The sequence below is a fragment of the Equus caballus genome, chromosome 18 (assembly GCF_041296265.1).
Source record: "Equus caballus isolate H_3958 breed thoroughbred chromosome 18, TB-T2T, whole genome shotgun sequence".
NCBI classification, from domain to species: domain Eukaryota; kingdom Metazoa; phylum Chordata; class Mammalia; order Perissodactyla; family Equidae; genus Equus; species Equus caballus.
In genome coordinates, this window is record NC_091701.1 from 24,506,514 (window position 1) to 24,525,060 (window position 18,547).

Sequence of the window (18,547 nt, forward strand, 5' to 3'; positions counted from 1 at the left end):
TGTATCAAATCAACAAGTCCTACACCTTAAAGTTAGACAATGTCATTTGTCAATTATACTTCAGTAACGTTGGGAAAAATCTAGCCTCTCCTTAGCAAAAGATTTCCACTTCAAGAGCATATTTTTTGTATCAAAATTTTTATTAGCTTCTCATTATTATTGCTAATTGGAAACAACTACAGCATGGCTACATGCTATAGCAAGACCCAAATTATAATGATTAGCATTCATCTCCTTTGCACGATTCTCTATGAAAGGTTTAAAGTAATGGAAACATTGAGTAGTTTTTTAGATTTTATCTCTTCTCCTTATTCCATGTCACTAAATGCATGATGTGTCGAACAGTTAGCTGGCCAAAAACAGGTATGTTGGCAAATAAAACAATGAGCTCCAAATAATACACAAATAGATTCATAGATAAATATTCCAAAAAGAAGTAAAAGTGGAATAAAAGTTGAAACAAGTTATTTTTTTCTGCATAATGTGCAAAGTTTTAACCTGTTAAAAAATAATTTTATAATTCCTGTCCCAGGTATTTAGATAAGAAAACATCTAAAGTTTTAAACATTGTCACCAAGATACATATATATGAGAAACAGGTAATGCTATGTAATTCATTATCCTCAAAAATGACATAAGGAGGATAGAGATACCTTATCTACCACTATTTTGCCCATTTTAACATTCATTATTATATATTGCTTTGTATCATTTTAACATGTCTGATTTTCTCCTCTCATGACTTACAATATTTTTTAAGTTATGGGCCATGTTTTACTGAATTTTCTAATTTACGAAGTCAAGCACATTGCTTGAAACAAACAGAAGTTTAATAATATTTGCTGAATCACTGAAAGAATTCAAATAGTTTTACATAACTGATTTATTGTTATTGTTGTCACCATTATTACTATCATCATTGACCTATTGTTCTCCTTGGCATGCATGTATGAATGCGTGTGGTGTAGGAGAGAAGGAAAAACTATTACAACACTGCCACAATGGGCTCTTCAATAGTCTTGGCCAAACCTGTTGCTAAGAACCTGTGATTCAGCAGGAAGCAGTGCTAGAGATAGTTCTTACTTGTGAGCACTCTCAAAAGCTAGAAAACACTAAATAATTCAGAAGACTATAATGCGGTGTTATTACAAACAGAGCAGTTGGTGGACAGCACACACAATCAGAGTGACAGATTCCCGTATCAAGGTAAGTAGGAAAGAATTTTGATTTCACAGAAACAGCAAAGAGGAGTGAATTCAAAAAGAATGACTATACAATGCAGGATCCATGTGTATAACTGAGGTTGCATCAGTGGACAAGTTCAGTTCGATACCTGAGAGTGATTTGCATCCATTTGGGTTACCAGGTTGTATTTCATATCCATCTGTACAGAGGCACTTGTAGGTCCCGTACGTATTGATGCATTGCTGGCTACATGGAAAGCCCAAAGAGCATTCATCAATGTCTACACATGTTTTACCATCATCCTTCAGCTGGAATCCAGGCCAGCATTTGCACTGGAGAACGAAAAGCAAGCATATTCAATTGATATCATTACCATTGTCCTTTCTCTCTGATACCCCTTTAGCACGATTCAAGCAAGAGAATCATTTAAGAATAGATAATGGCACATCTTGTCCTTTAGCAATTAACCTTTAATAAGAATTACATATGTTATTAAGTAAAGTTAAAAAAGGATTCGCCCAAATATCTTCATTTGATCATCTGAGGTTGGCAAGATTACAAAAGTTAACTGACATCACCAAAACCATGAGGCTAGAGAATGGCAAAGAAAACATAACTAAACTGCCAACTTCTTTTGTTCTTTTTCTATTGCTTTATACTATCTTCTTAAAAGATTTTAACAACCATAAGAATTAACCGTCATGTGGAGCTTGGAAGTTTACTAACATTGTCACAAATATTATTTCACTAGAGCCTTACAGAAATATATGATATGCTTATTATTAGCCTTAGTTAACTGATGAGAAACCTAGAGACACAAAGGTGAAGTTGCCCAGATAAAACCAGTAGGAGAGCTAAGGCTGTTTATAATTTTTAACACCTAGTAAGGCTCAATTAACATTTATCGTCTGCATCTGATTCCATAACGTGACATGTTGATGTTGTCTGGAGAAATAATAATATTAACATAGTTTCCCCACCATAATCAAATCAATTCGTATCATCAAATCTTTTCTTCAGCATCTCTATCGTGTTCCATATGGCCCTCTGATGATGATATGCAATATTTACTAACAGGCATGTCATTTCTGAATACAATGTCACATCATAAATGTCTTTGACTTCCTGAAAACAGTGAGGCACTGTGATTGGCCACTGTTTTCCAGTTCCATATTCAATCCCTGCCAAGTAGAATATGAAAATTATAATTATACAAAATGAACCAATAATTGGCCAGATGATTATAATCATATTAACCTTTACCAAGACTGTTTAGTGGTCTTTGAATAAAGGAATTTGTGAGTATTGAGTAAGACAATGAGTTAAGAAGGAACTCTAAATTGTTAAGAGTAACTAGTACTCAAGAGTTATTCATAGTAAACATTTTATAATCTAGATCATTTAATTGAGGGTAAAACTGATGACAGAGCTTTGTATCTACTGGGGAAAATGTTAGAGAGACATATGTACATATTAATAAATAGTCAACAAACAATTAATTGAGGGGTAGAATTTTTTTAAGTACAAATTGGAGTTCATTACTTAAGGGGAAGATACATCAACTTCACCTGAAAGTGCTCAAAAGATAAATAAATACCTTTTCCTAAGCCCTTTTACAAGGGTTGAATCCCTTTAAGCTCTTAGCACTTTCATCTTCAACAATTTACACCAATATTTATCTAATAATCCTCAGCAATTATGAGGGGTTTTTTAAAATCTCTAGAACCCCCTAGCAAGCCAGCAAATCAAAGCAAAAGCCTCAGCTTGATTTCCCAAACTCTTTTCATCATCTCTTAGTCTATGACCAAGTTACTTTCTTGAGAAGACTCATCCTGCTACCTGATTTAGGAAGTCAGAGGAATTGTTGCTTCGCTATGGGAAAAGAAAATGAGATGCTTAATGTCACCGAAGAGTACACTTAAAAGTGGTTAAAATGGTAAATTTTGTATCACATGTATTTTACTACAATTCTTTAAAATAAATAATTTTTTTTTAAAATAAGAAACTGACTGGAAATAAGAAGGCATCACTGAAAAGGACTAGAAATTAATTATGTGATTGGGAAGCCAGAAGACTTATAGGCAGACACCAGGCAGTGTTGTATCAAGGGGCACTTTAGGACAAGTGAAAGGAAATTTTGTAGAATGTGTCGAATTCTTCTCAAAGAGTATTATAAAAAGAAATAGTGTACCAATTTTAATTTCTGATTTCTGAAAATCACTTTGAATGGCTAATGTCAGGCTTATAGAACTACTACTATAGCAAATATATGACTTGGATAAAAACACATTTATGGAAAATTAATTTCTTGAAAGTAAAGTTAACATCAACTGAATGAAATATACATTTCTATAAGCAAATAAAATTAAGATGTTTAAGGTTTACAGTAAGTTTCTAAAATTGTTTATTGAAAGAGAAGATTTTTAAAAAGATAATTTCCTCCTCAATCCGTTAACCTTGTTTTAACAAAAATAGTTTGGATCCCAAATAATCAAAAGGCGACTGTGGGAAATTCTACTAGCCTAACTTTCATAAATTGAATGAAAGAAAATAATAATCTTTTGCATCTCCAAAGATGAAAGATGAGATTCAACTATATTTAATAGAAAATCACAGCTTAAAAATTTCTCACCTTCATTTAAAAAGAAAGACGATTTTTATGAAAGAGATTTATATGAAAATAGTGTCATGTTAATTTTCCTCATCATCAAAAACTATTTCAAATTTTTTTTATTTATATTAATTTCTATATTGGATAATATAGCTACCGGAAAGAAATGTAGTTCTTCAAACTTTTCCTATCACTTCCAGGAAAATTTCTCTGCAGCATTTTAAGTGATATTTGACAAATATTGAGTATTTTATTTCTAACATGTACATTAAAAATTACTTCTCTCCCAGAAGTGTATTTATTTTTACATGGTAAATTATCCTTCCCATAAAAATAAGATTCTCACTTTAGTAAATGTTATTACTCCCTTTTGAATAGTTTGGATATATTGTATTTGTTTTACAGCAAACGTGCAAATTGCTCACAGTCCATAGGGTCTAAATTTTGCTTTTGTAAGCAATTTTCATCTTATTGTAGAATTTGGAGGAGGCCTTCTTGTCATGTTCTGCTGATATTGTAATGAGAAATAAGTTACTGGATAGTCTTCCCCATTCACTGGAAAAGAGAAACCCATCAACTGAAGTTTTTTCCCCAAATAGACAATGATTTTGTTGTACATAAGCCTTTTTACTGAATTTCCTATCAATAAATTGTCTTAAATAAAACTATATATGTGTGTGTATATATGTGTATATATATAATCTCAGTACAATATGTAAAATATTTGCCTTGAACTTTTGCTTAGATCTTTTATTTATGATTCTAGCCTCGACTCCTTGAATTTTTATACTGATTTTGCTTCCCCCAACATACATTTTATTTTATTCACTAGTTTTGACATGTGTACATATTCAGGAACATTCTTCACAACAGTTCTGTCATATATCACACATATAGACTTTTTGAATGATTAAGTATATTATCTATTTCAACTAGAATTCTCACTTCATTCTCTGCCCCTTCAGAGAAGTGAAAATGAAACACTGATATGTTAATGGTATCAACAAACAAGTATTTCTGTGTGAGGAATCTTACAAAGTAATTAAAATAGTATGAATTAACATGGTTTTCTGAGTGATGTCTATTTCTACCAAAAATAGTTTTCCAAAAATGTATTTCTGGGCACTAAGTACTTCTTGTATGCAGGCATTTAAAAAATATTAAACCTTACCTTTAATGTTATTTCAAAAGGTGACCATGTGATATTCTGTAATTTTTAGATTTTACCACCAAGATTGTTATGACACATTTTAAATACACACAGGATAAACACAAATAGATCTACTTTGAAATTTAAATTTTAGATAGATATAAATATATATTCTATGATATATATATTCTATAGATATATAGACTTATAGAATATATATTATATAGATAGGACTAAAGAATTATTTGTGACTATGACTTAAAATTTTAACCAGTTACCTGTAATAATTCTACATTCCTTGACTTTTCAGGAAACATTTCTATATTAATTATACATGGCACTAATAATATTTTTTGTGCTTCATTGGGTTTCAAAATATTTACTGCCCAAATTAATTAATTGATACATGCTCATCTCATTAAGAGTGTCTTGGCTCACTTGTCTTATTTCCTTTTACCTATAATATAGAGTTTATGAGTAAGTACATGTGTGCTTTAAGTCTGTACGTTTAACCAATTTTTCTTAATACAAGATGGAGTATAAAGCCTTCTTGTATAAATGTAGCTTTCTTGGTATTTCATTTTTTATTTTTATTTTTACACAAGGAGAAATAATTATTACAGTTTTAGGTTATATCTATATACAGTTAAATCTTGATCAATATAATTAAATTAATCATAATACCGGAAATTCAGAGATTAAAAATGGTAAAGTGGTTGTTTAGTTGAATTTACCATTAGAAAGAACTGGCTTGTCATAGAACTTCAAGGTTGGCAGAGAAAATGGACCAACATCTTTGCAATACACAAATTTTTTCTCTAGCATTCTTTGAAGAAAGATATTTAGCCACAACTGAAACACTTTTGGTGGTGAGAAATGAGGCAGCTCATTCCAAGGTAAAAAGTTCTAATCTTAGAACAGCCTTCCTTATATCGAACAGAATCTGCCTCCCAACTCCTAATTCCAACCTTTGAAACAACTCCGAACAGGTTGTGCTATGTATTCCAGTACTTCATATATTTGAATACAGCTAACAAGCCATCTTTGTTTCAGGCAAAATGACTTCCAGAGGTGTGTGTTCCAGACTCCTTATGCTACTGGATGTACAAATTTGTATACATTACAATTTGTCTAGGTTACTCTTAAAAGTGCCACGGCCATAAGAGGGCATAGTACCCCAGATGTGTTCTGATCAGTAGAACAAAAATCTACCCTCTGTAATGGTCCTAGCTGCCATTAGACTGCCTCTATGTTCCACAGGAGCCATGCCCTACAGAGCTATTGCTCACATAAAAACAGCAATTTTCAAATGAATTGCTCTTCCTAAGATTTTCATCACTTATGTAATTAATTTTAACCTAATGCGCAACTTTAATTTCAAAATTTGTTCTTTTGCATCCTCCACTCCAACATCCTTAAACAGATATGTTTTCAAAAGCTATTTCTGTCAACCAGTTTTGTCAGTGAATCACTCTCTTCAGGAAAATGGTACTAACAAAAAGCAGTTAGGATATTAGGCATGATTTAATTTTAGTGTACCCGCACTCAGTGCTAATAATTCATGTGTTCTGGTTTTTTCTTTCTGTTTATACAAAAAATATTAATTCTCCAATGTTGTAGTAAATAAATGATTAGCTCATTTCACTTCAAAGAAATATGGGAGGGAGAATGAGGAAAGAAATGGGAACTTAAGAGTTGCATCTGTATTTATGCAGTTATTAACATAATAGTATCGCCCTAAATAGTGGTCTTCCCTTGCTTATGTTTTTCTTTGTATTCAGCATATACTAAAAACCTTTTTGATCTTTTTGCCTTCCTGAATATATTTTCACAATTTTTATTCCATATTATTACTATAGTTTGCTTATATGGACGCTCTGCATTTAAATAGCTTTACCTAACAATACCATGATGCCTTTTAAGTTTTACAGTTATATTAGATTAAATAGTTTTCATTACCTCAAATTCTAATGTATCATATGATTTGCTATTTTTGGTGAGGACCTACCTTGTAATTGACTGGAAGGTCCTGACAATCTTGAGAACATCCACTGACTTTCTTACTCAAACATTCATTTATATGGCAGTTTCTTTCATCTGAGTCATCACCACAATCATTCTTATTGTCACAAAGACTTCCACTGGGAATGCACCTGCCATTTTTGCACATAAAAAATGAACTGTTGCATGACTGTTCTGGAAAAAGAAAATAAAACAAATGGAACATAAAGGGCATGCCACTGTTTTCTACTACAATTGTTGAAAACATTCACAAATATGATAACATCAAAAATTATAGTAAACATATTACATATAAAATGCTTTACATTCAGTGTAATATTTTATACACAAAATGTAGAAAATCAAGGGCAAAGTGTACTTTCATGTTGAACAGTTATTACAAATCTTCCTTTACCATGAAAATTAACAATCAAAATAAGCATCTATAGTAAAATTAATGGAGTATTTCTGTCTTCATCTATATGGTGCAGAATGAGTTCAAAAGGGTAATGAATGTTTGACGGTTCCCTCAAGCCATAGGTCTCTGAGAAATTATATGGCAGTGAAAATTAAGAATCTAGAATGGGTAGATATTCCTAAATTCTTTTTCTTCCTGGAAATATAACATTGACATTTTTAAGCCAGGGCATAAAAAGGACATTTTTGGTGAATAATAGTTATTCCAAATATAGCTATGGAAAGGAATTCAGGTTTTGCAGCTACTCCTAACCAGATGATTTGAACATTACTCGTTATCATACATGATGAAAAGCCTATTAACATGTGAACTACATGAGAAAAAAAGTAATTAGGTTTATTCTCAAATATATGACTATGTATTCAGTCTTTGGAATAATGAAGTGATAAATAGACCAAGTTTGGTTATGCATATATTTCTATTCAAATGATATGAAATTTATTTTATTTTGCCTGGATGAATGATACAGACTTTCTTTCAGTAAATTTCAACTTATTTTATGTTTGAATTTCCAAATGGGTCCATTCAGGGAAATTATCATCACATAAAATAATGTATAAAGAAAATAAGACATGGGCCAGCCTGGTGTCACAGTGGTTAAGTTTGTAAGTTCCGCTTTGGCAGCCCGGGGTTCACCAATTCAGATCTCAAGTGTGGACCTATGCACCGCTTTTCAAGCCATGCTGTGGCAGGAGTCCCACATATAAAGTAGAGGAAGATGGGCACACATGTTAGCTCAGCGCCAGTCTTCCTCAGCAACAAAAAGAGGAGGATGGGTGGCAGATGTTAACTTAGGGCTAATCTTCCTCAAAAAAAAAGAAAGAAGAGACAACTGTTTTTGGAGGGGCAGGGTGACAGATTCATGGGATTCATAGCCTCAAATCTTCGTATTTTTGACACAGACTTAAACTTCTAAAACTAATCCCAGAACATTGTTGATTACTGGAATCGTGCATGGTATCACTAGAAACTCTCATGCTTAATTATTTGCATTTCCTTTCATTGAATACAATACTAGACTGAAAATTAGAGTCATGGTTTTGCTATTAAAAAAAATTGGAATAAGCTTGGAATTATATATTTGCTGTACCTGCACTTTTGCACTTTGGGTTTAAAGGTGCTTCATCAGAATGGTCAGGGCAGTCAAAGTCTCCATCACACTGCCATTGAGTATTTAAAAGACATCGTCCATCAGCACAACTAAATTCTTCTGCATTACATTGTCGGTATCCTGGAGACAAAGAAGTAAACATTCTAATTCATCTAACAAATATTCATTACAACTTCATCCCTTAAGGTACACTATATCTAATTAACTACATGGGCTACCCATGCCTCCTAAGGGAAATATTTCTCTTTTCTTTCTGTGATGATGGTTACCCTTGCAAGAGATATTTGTGGTTGGGAAATAAGATTAAGATCCAGAAAATAAAGCTGGAAATAAGGCACTTTCATTGCTTCTAGGTGAGGAAATAAGAATGCAACACTCAAGTAAACCATCTTTGTTCACCTATTATCTACATCCTAAAGATTTCCCTTAAAATGAAAAACAAAATGAAAGCTATTGGAAATTTTTTTCAAGACTAAGTTTGGTTAGGTATAGTACTAGAACATATGGGTGAACTGATTCTGAGTTATGATGATAATTCTCAGAAGCTATGACGCAATGTTTATGTTTGGGAAGCAGCATTCAAAGTGTAAAGAAATTATGAAAATGAGAAAAATTAAAAGCCAATTTATAGAGCAATAAGCACAAAAACTATTGTAATTAGCCTATATACTGATTCTTAGAGGTATTAAAAGCCTTTACTCAAATCACAGTATCAATCCATCAATTGTTATGTTCATATCTATGCCTGTTTGTAAGTAAAATTCAATTGATTTTGAATATTATGAAGTTTTAGATTGGATTTTTTCTAAGTTTGTTAGCAATAAAAACAGCCATTTATATTAGAAACTTTCTGGTAAATCTGGGCAAATATTCTACTTTTGAAGAGAGGGAGTAAGATTTTTATGGCTTAAAAAATAACCAAAATTCCAATAGAAAAAAAGTGTCAATAAAGATTATTTAATTGAGATGTTTATCATATTGAATGGCAAAACTAGATAGTTCCAAAATCCCCCCAGTTTCTTCAGTATTTCTTTCCCCCGTCTCCTTCTTCTCTAGCTCCTCTTTCTCAGTCAACACATATATCAAGTCTCTCCCAGCTCAATAACCATAAAAATCCATCTACAAATACCTCTTAACAACACATTTCTCTTCTTCAGTATACTGCACAATCTTCCTTTCCCTTACTTATCTCCAGTTCATCTTTGATTCATTAACGTCTCATTTCTGCAATATCTACCTTCTGAAATTCCTCGTCAATGTAAAACACCAATTGGCAAATGTCAAATTGAAAGTGTCTCAGACTCCCACTTCACCTCCCTGCAGCATTTGATGTTGTTGACCACGCCACCTTTCCAGAAACAATTCCCTGGTTTAATATCTATAATTCACTCTCCCGGCTTCTTTCTATTGCTTCTGTTGTTCCCTTTTTTCCCTCTTTCTGTACAAAGTCTTCTCCTGTTCCACTGTAATATGTTGTAGGGGAAGCCATACCTTCAATCTTCAGTCTATTATTTTTCCCTTTTCCTTTCTACAGTTTTGGATGTTCTCATTTTTTGTCATAGTTTGAATAGCACCTTTATGCTGATGGCCCCCAAATTAATATTATTTATCCTGATCACACTTCTGGTCTCTAGAACTAAATTTTCAAACACTCACTATACAGTTTCATATGATTGTCTGCTTAACATTTCCTATTCAAAATCTGCAACATTAATTCCTTGTTCCATCTCTCCTCTCCTACACCAACAACATTGACCCTTAACCTCCTCGGTCCTGAAGCTCGTAACATCAACACCATCCACCAAGTCATCCAAGCTAGAAATTATCCTTTATCCTCCATATCTGGCTGTAAGTGAATTCTGACCCATTCTGCATTTTCCATTCCACCTTTTCTGCCCTGGTTCAGAACACATCATTAATCATCAGAACTATTGCAATAACCTCTTAACTAGTTTATTTCCCCCTAATGGCTCCCTGCTTTTTGGCAAAATTTCATCCACTCTGCTGAAAAAGACGGTTCTAAAACATAAATTTGACTGGGGCATTACGTTGTATCAAAATGTGTGCTGGCCACTGGATGCCAAAAGAATCAATACAAATTCTTTAACATTGTATTTCAGACTTTTAAAAATCTAATTTAATTTTAACTTTCTAACTTTAATTTATCTCACAAAAGACTAATTGCTATTTCTTAACTATGTCAATGTACAGGTCTTTGTAAACATATATAGATTTTACTATGTGTCCAGAACTGCTCCACGCACTTTACAAACATTAACACATTTAATTCTCTTAACAGACCTGGGAGTTAAGCAATGTTATTATTTGTTTTTTACAGATGAGAAAATTCAGGTACAGGGAGGTGAAGTAACTTTTCCAAGATCACACAGCCAGTTAGTGGCAGGGCCAGGATTTGCACCCAGGTGATCTGGCTCCAGGTTCTATGCTCTTGACCACCATGTCACACTCTCTAGCATCTAAACATGATTTCCTTTGACTAACATTCCTTGCTTCTATATTTTCGTGCCTCAAGAATTATTCACTCAGCTCTGATTCTGTGTATTGTGATTCTTATTCCCATCTGACAATGTATATTATTGTACTATATTGTATTTCTGATTTTCCTGTTCATAATTTCTTCTAGGGGGATCTTTGTCTTATTCATCTCCATATCAACCAAATATAATGTCTAGCAGAGGGAAGATATTCCATGACACATAACTCTACTTCAGATATTCATCTTGAGTTATGATGTAGCTTTTAAAATATCACATTGAATCCATGATTTAATGGTGAAATGATCATAAAAACTGATATCCACTGATTTCAAAGAGATTCATATCAAAGATCAAGGCTATAGACACTGCATGGGGAGGACAAAAGAGAGCAGTAAATCTACTGCCTTTCATGGGTATATGTGGTTTTCAAGGCTTTTCGTTTTGTATTTATTCATGTATGCTTTGAAATATTTTACAAACATACCAGGATGTCAACTTCAACTGGGAATTTTTAATATGCTGATTTTTATCACAAATGTTATATGTTTGCATATATACTATATATATGATGGTTAGATAAATATATATGTAATGACAAGATAAATTCATGATAATAATATTAAATTTTAACAAATAAATGCGTATGTAAAAAGATAAGGCAAATGGAAAATGTTAGGCATCCAATTTTTCTGATAATTGTGAGTTGTATTCTCTTTTTTCACTCAAATATTTGATTTGACTATAAGATTAAACTTGTCAGCTATATATTGTCTGTAAAGTACAAAGTATTTCAAAGTATTTAAAATCAAAGACATTTTAATAACATTTTTCATTGGGGTTCCTGATAATACACTACAAGTAGGCATGATTTCTAAATAAATGTGTTACTATTCTAGAGCTTAAAGAGATTATATGTGGTGTGTCTGTGTATTACTGAATTTACACGTCTTCAATTACATTAAGAAATGTGTTTCTTTGTTTTTATTATTTATTTACATATTCCTTGAGTCATTTTAAAAAGCTATTACTCGGCCCGAATACCTCCTCCATGAAAAGTTCAGATATACCTACCACATTGCAGAGGCTCGTCAGAGCCATCTCCACAGTCATCATCACGGTCACAAACAAATTGCTTGGGGATGCACACTTTATTAAGGCACATAAAAGCATTGTCATCACATGTATTATTGGGAGCTAAGAAAGACATCACAAAAAGTAAAGTTAGATGAGCACTTGTTCTATCCTCCCCACCTTCGCAGTTTGGAAAATGTAGGCCATTATGCTTAATAATCCACAGTTACTTAGAAAAAGAAAACTTTGCTCAATATTCAATATATCAGATAAATTAATAATATATATTAATATACATGTAGTAGTATATTTGAATATAGGAATACGAATATACATAAAATTCAAAGCTTTAGTATTAATATATTCAACAATTCTAGGCTGACTCTGAAATTTCAGGCCATTTAGCAATCTGTAAGTTTGCTGAAGGGTGAATTCAAGGTTCATATGTGATAAAAAAAAAATCACTCAACTGTAATAATGTGTCTTTCTCTCCTCGTGCCTGTAGCAGTGCTAGTAAAGTGATAAAAACCTCACTTCTTTGTGAAAAACGGACCTGAAAAGACCACCAAGTGCTAATGTTCATGATCGAAGTGAAAGTCAAAAGGGCTGAGAAAGTTATTGTTTTTAAGAAGAAAATAAAACTTTTGGGTGACTTCCAGAGTAGATTGAAATAGGTTCAGATCTATGGTGTGATGAGCCCGACTATAGGTACCACATCAAATTAGGAATATTGATCCATGAAATGGAATATGGCCCCTTTGGAATACTGATCCATGAAAGCAGTGCTCTAGCAAGGATCCTAACCAGTGGGAAAAATGGTTGATCAAAATGTGCAATAAAGCCTCAGCAAAAGTTGAAAAGATGGTAACTTGTGCAGAGGAAATAAACTTTCTTATATGCATAAAATCATAGAGGTTTGAATGGATCATTTAAATATCCTCAATTACCTTTTCTTACATTTGAAAGATAAACGCTATGACAGGACGTAAGGTTTGGGCTATTTCGGATACAAAGATCCTCTATACAACGGACGCCAACTAAACTTATTGTGGTAATCATTTCAGAGTGTCCACATATACCAAATCACTATGTTGTACACCTAAAGCTAATACAATGTTATATGTCAATTACATCTCAATTTTTTAAAAAGTAGAAAAAAAGAATCTGCTATATGCCATTTATAATATTATAGTATACTGGGAAGAGGAAGGCTTTGAAAAATTTGCTTTGCCACTTATATTTGTATCCTGAGGAAGCTATTCACCTACTTGGTACATCTGTTTCTTTACTTGTTTAACGAGAATAATGAAATCTATCTGATAAATTTCTTGTAAGAACTAACTAAAGTATATGAAGCAGATCAGCTCATTTTAGGTACTCAATAAATTCCTTGGTGCTCTTTAAAGTCTTATCTATATAACAATTGTTTTTGGCAGATCCCCAAAAACACTTCACTGAGATATTGTGGGAACTCAATAACGTAAATAAGAGCAGCTACCAAAATAATTGATGTATAACGGGCGCTTGAAAAAGTTTAGGTCCCTTCTAATCTCTCCCCTCCATGTCTTAATAGGCATTTTCTTCTACCTAGAACCATTCTCTTTCTTTCTTTGTCCTTCACGACTCAGATAATGTTATTTTCTTAAAATCCTTCCATGAGACTTCTAGGCTTTTTTATATAATTCTTCGTGATGACCTAGTATCTTTTCTGTATATAACTCTGACACTCAATATACCATAATTATTCTTCTACATGCCTATCAGCTCCCTATCCCCAGACTGCCCAAGACTCCACGAAGAAAGGAAAGCTCTGCTTTCAACTCAGTAATGATTGAAATAGAGACATGAATAGGTAAAACAAAAAGGATTCTTTGAATTTAATTAAGTATAATTTATTTTCAACAAATTTATTTTCAAAAATGATATGGAAGCCACATAGGAGCAGCATTAAAAATTACCCATTATAATCAAAGTAAAACTCAGTTGCTAATAACTTCTCTAACTTTGAACTCTGTGACAGCTTATGTAACCGAAGTGAATTATACTAATTCTAATACATGAATTATTCTTTAAAACACTAAGCAACAGAGGCTTATGTGGCATTAACGCTTTCAAGTCACTTGAGTACAATTTGTTGTATTTTAGCATAATTTACTTAATGGCACCCACGTGGTCCAAAAGTGTTACTATGCCTCCCAGAGTGTTAACTTGCTACAATAGCAACAGTATACTGGGACCATCTGGATCCCTGAATTGATGCATAATCCTTTATTATGTAGCCCTCAGTGGCTCCATTGACCTTTACAGACACACATATCAGTTTCAAGATCAAAGTAAATTGTTCTAGAATAGGATGAGTTCTGTGCATATAGGCCTGCCTGAAAGTTTTCTTTTTCCTTCTCCGCTTTAGCTATCCCCCACGAAAATACACCCACATGCGCACACACTTACATTATGGCTTCAAATACAGTTTTAAAGACCTGAAGACAGCTCATTGGAGAGATGATTGACAGAACTCACTTTAATGAGCACAGTTCACAGCACTGTTTCTGATAAATTGCTCAGCTCAACAGATCTCGTACGTGACCTTGGGACCTACATTCAAATATTCACTCCCTTCAGTCTCCTGATCATGCAAAGCAATTTATCTGAATTTTTACTACTGAATAATTCCCTGAAAATTTCCTGAGGTGACCTAGAGTAAGAAACCTAGTAAATTGTCTGACCTCCAAAGGTGTTCCTCTGGTCCCCCAGCTTCACTCAGCCATATCTATACTATTTTTACCTGACCTAAGGGTTAATACCCTATCTGTACGACTAATAGATGTTTACTGACCTTCTGCTCAGTAGTTACTTAGGATCACAGCCGCCATTTACAGAGTATCTGCAATAGGCAATCTAAAAATCTTTATGGGCAGGGGCGGCGGGGGACATGCTAAAAAGAAAATAACAGCCCTACCACATTCACACATACATTGGGTAGTTACACTATGTCACAAGTGAAATGAAAAATCTGCATTCATCAAAATGGTTTTCAATGGGTAATCCCACTGTGCATGTTTGAAACACTCTGAACAGCGGTTACAGGGGTTGCTGAACTACTATGATGACACCATCCCACCTGATTAGGTCTGATACTACCTATGCGTTCAGGAACAGGGAATGTGAGAGAAAATGTGATAGGCGAGGACTACAGAAACAAATGTCTAAGGATGCTGCAGCGGCTTTCTTTCACACACAGCCCTACAAGTGTTCATACCACAGCCTGCTGTGGAGAGCTCGTCGCTTCCATTTGGACAGTCCCTTTCACCATCACAAAGCCAGTGTCGGGGCACACAGGCATGGGAGCCCTGGCAGCTGAACATGTCAGCCGCACAGGTGATGGCACCTGAAACCCAGAGAAAAAATGTCATTAAGCTCACTATGTGTCCACTGGGAAAGGCCTAACATTTACATTTCCTATAGATAGAAGGGAAGCAGAAGAATGTTGCCAATAGGGAAGAGATTGTAATTATTCAGAATCATCAACTATTGCCCTTCCCCTAGAGATGTCTACACATTTTCCTTTCAGAATGCATTCTTTCCTAATTGCAAGCGTTTTATTTCTTAAAGCCACATGGCAAAAAATTAAAAAGGATCTTTTCTCCTTGTAAAATGTAGCAAAGGATAGAAATGTCATAGAACTGTGAATAAACTGAGATAAAATTTCAAAAGAACTGAACCTACAAGGGTAATAATAATTATAATAGCATTTTTATTGCTTAATATATGTTAAGTACTTAATATATATAAGTACTTAACATATTAACTTATTTAATCCTCGCAATAACCTCATCAGTTAGAACTATTATTAGTCTCATTTCTCAGAAAAGGAAACTGAGGCTCAAAGAAGTTGAAAAACTTGCAGAAAGTCACAAGTCACACAGGGTGCTGCCTGCTGAACTGGGAGTCCAAAACCCTTCTGATTCCTAATCACCTTCTCTTAATCACCAATGCCATTATTACTAGTCCCCACCTTGTGTTGTTGAAAAGAACAAATGTATATGTGTTCCCTTTGTATTAGCATATGTAACAAACAGAATCAACCTTTTCTCTACTCTATCAATTCAATGTCCCTTTAGTTGCACGCTGTTGTTTGTCAAAAGTACACAGAAAAAAAATCCTTGTTGACCTTGATTGTAAATTCAAAGGGTCACAGGTGGTTTCTCTTTGCGTCTCCCTATACGGGCATAGGGTAATCACATGAAATTAGAAAATGATTCTTTCTCATGCTGTTTCCCTAGCCTCTAGTACAGTTCTATATATTGAATGGTTTATCTGTTTGTTATTTATATAAAATATTCGTTGAATGAATCAGTAGCATGATCACAAAATCTAACTTTCCTTTAATTTCACTTCCCTGTGATCAAAAGCTGCCCATGAACTACATGCTAAAAAACATAGAGTTATTCAAAAAATGTTAATATTGCCAGGAAGAAAATATGACTGAGGAGACTGATGCAAGATTTTTTTTCCAAAACATTTAAAGCAGTGACCAAAATGCTTTGATTGGATTATCATTATCATCTTACTTTTCAGCCATAGAGTTATGAGCAGAAAATGTTTTTCAGTGCAATCTTTTCAACATGAGTGGCAGCAGGGTGCAAAAGAGCTCCCTGGGAGATCTTTTCCAACATAAACATGCCTGACCCTGACATACACCTTAGCTTGGAGGATGGGATGGCAAGTGAATGTTGAAAAGTCCCCCAGGTAATTCAGATTTGCTCATTTGATTGAGGATCAGTGCTTTAACAGAATGAGTTTTAATATGATTCTACTGCTGGAAGAAATCATAAAACAATCTATTAAATAAGTGTTGCTTTTATTTAAAAATTAATTTACCTGCTACCTATTATGTCTTTAGTATGTTCTATAATAAAATTCTCTTCCTACAGAAATTATTTCCATATTATTCCTCCTTATTATCTATCTTTTCAAGCTTGACATAAGAAAATAAAGTGTCACTTTCACTCATATATTCTCAATTAGTGCTTTAATTTTCATAATATTTTTGTTATTTAGCTTGAGATTCATAAAATGCATTCTTTCTACCAAGAAAGTTTTGATACATGTAAAACTCCTTGTCTGCTTTCTTATTAGCACTCCAATTTGTTCTCAAGGTAAGCATAGTAGATAGAGCATTGATTTGGCTGTTGAGAAATTTAATTCTGTATGACCTTGGAGAAGACTAGTGTCTGAGTTTTACTATCTGTAAAGTGAGGGGTATGACTAGATAATTACTAAGATACCTCAAGCTATGAAACGGCATAAGGCTCTTTGCAGCTAATTTTCTGGCTCCCTTGATAGTGTTCAACAGATTCTGTGTTAAGAGCATGCCAAAACATCATAGTCAATTGGGGAGAAAATGGGCCAAAGAAAAAAATCACATGGCTTCATCCCATTGCTACACTGCCATCTGGAGATACCCTGCCTTCCTCAGGGAAATGAATAGCAAGGGAGAAGGAAAAAAAGCTGAAGGAATTCCAACAGAACTATCTTGTGCACCTACTCAGATATAATATTTGATTGGTAAGCGTCACTGTCCTATTTAGTAAGTATTTCAGAACCCTGAATTCTGGTCCCAGCTCTGTCATCACTGATTTGCTGAGTGACCTCAGGCAAATTTATTAACCTCTGAGAATTTCTCTTTTTTCATCTTTCAAACGATGGAGGTGGACTAGACTACGATTTTCAAAATGGGATCCTCAAATCCTAAGTCAGAACCTCTATGTGCTTATTAAGAAAGCGTGTATTTACAGCCCACATGGGAATATTCGGAGGTGGAGATTAAGAATTTACATGTTTAAGAAACTTTGGAGAAGGATCTTTTGTACACTAAACGTTGAGAACCACTGAGATAAATTATTTATAAAGTTTATTTCCAATACTAAATTATTAGATTCAGTTCATTAACTGATGCTGGATCAAAGCAGTATTTTTTATGTGTTGCCAGCTTGGCAATTAGTATATAAAATGCAGCCTGTAATTAAATTAAATAGACAGAATATTTTGACAAGACATAAACATGTCCATTATCATTTTAACCCTTTTTTGAAAAGAATTATTAGGACACTCATAGATATAGACATAACAATAACACTCTGAAAAATAAAGGCGGGATCAGGAGAAATAGAACAAAAGAGAATGAGAATATATTAGTTTATATAGTGCACATTGGGTAGATCTTTTTGTACGCCCTTAATAGGTAAGGAATTTGAAGAATAAGGAATAAAATGGACCTGCCCATGATCACACAGCTGGAAAACTCAGATATGGGAGAATTCAACTCTGTATGACTTTAGAGTCTTTGCCCCTTCTATTATACTGTATCCATTCAAAAAGGATAGAGGTATCAGTGGAGACATTTAGTATAGGGTTAAACAAAGGGTCAAAAGTAAGATGA

General features: G+C 33.6%; 1 protein-coding gene across 4 annotated transcripts in view; it reads right to left on the bottom strand.

The window, feature by feature from the left end:
- LRP1B (LDL receptor related protein 1B) overlaps positions 1-18,547 on the bottom strand; it is a 1,824,397-nt gene that overhangs the window by 245,882 nt on the left and 1,559,968 nt on the right. For all 4 annotated transcript variants that reach the window (XM_070241833.1, XM_023622537.2, XM_023622536.2 and 1 more), the window contains 5 exons: positions 15,365-15,493; positions 12,106-12,228; positions 8,516-8,656; positions 6,955-7,142; positions 1,334-1,517 (listed from right to left, as the gene is read on the bottom strand). In XM_070241833.1, the coding sequence (XP_070097934.1) occupies positions 1,334-1,517; positions 6,955-7,142; positions 8,516-8,656; positions 12,106-12,228; positions 15,365-15,493 (765 nt within the window). The remainder of the gene's footprint in view (positions 1-1,333; positions 1,518-6,954; positions 7,143-8,515; positions 8,657-12,105; positions 12,229-15,364; positions 15,494-18,547) is intronic.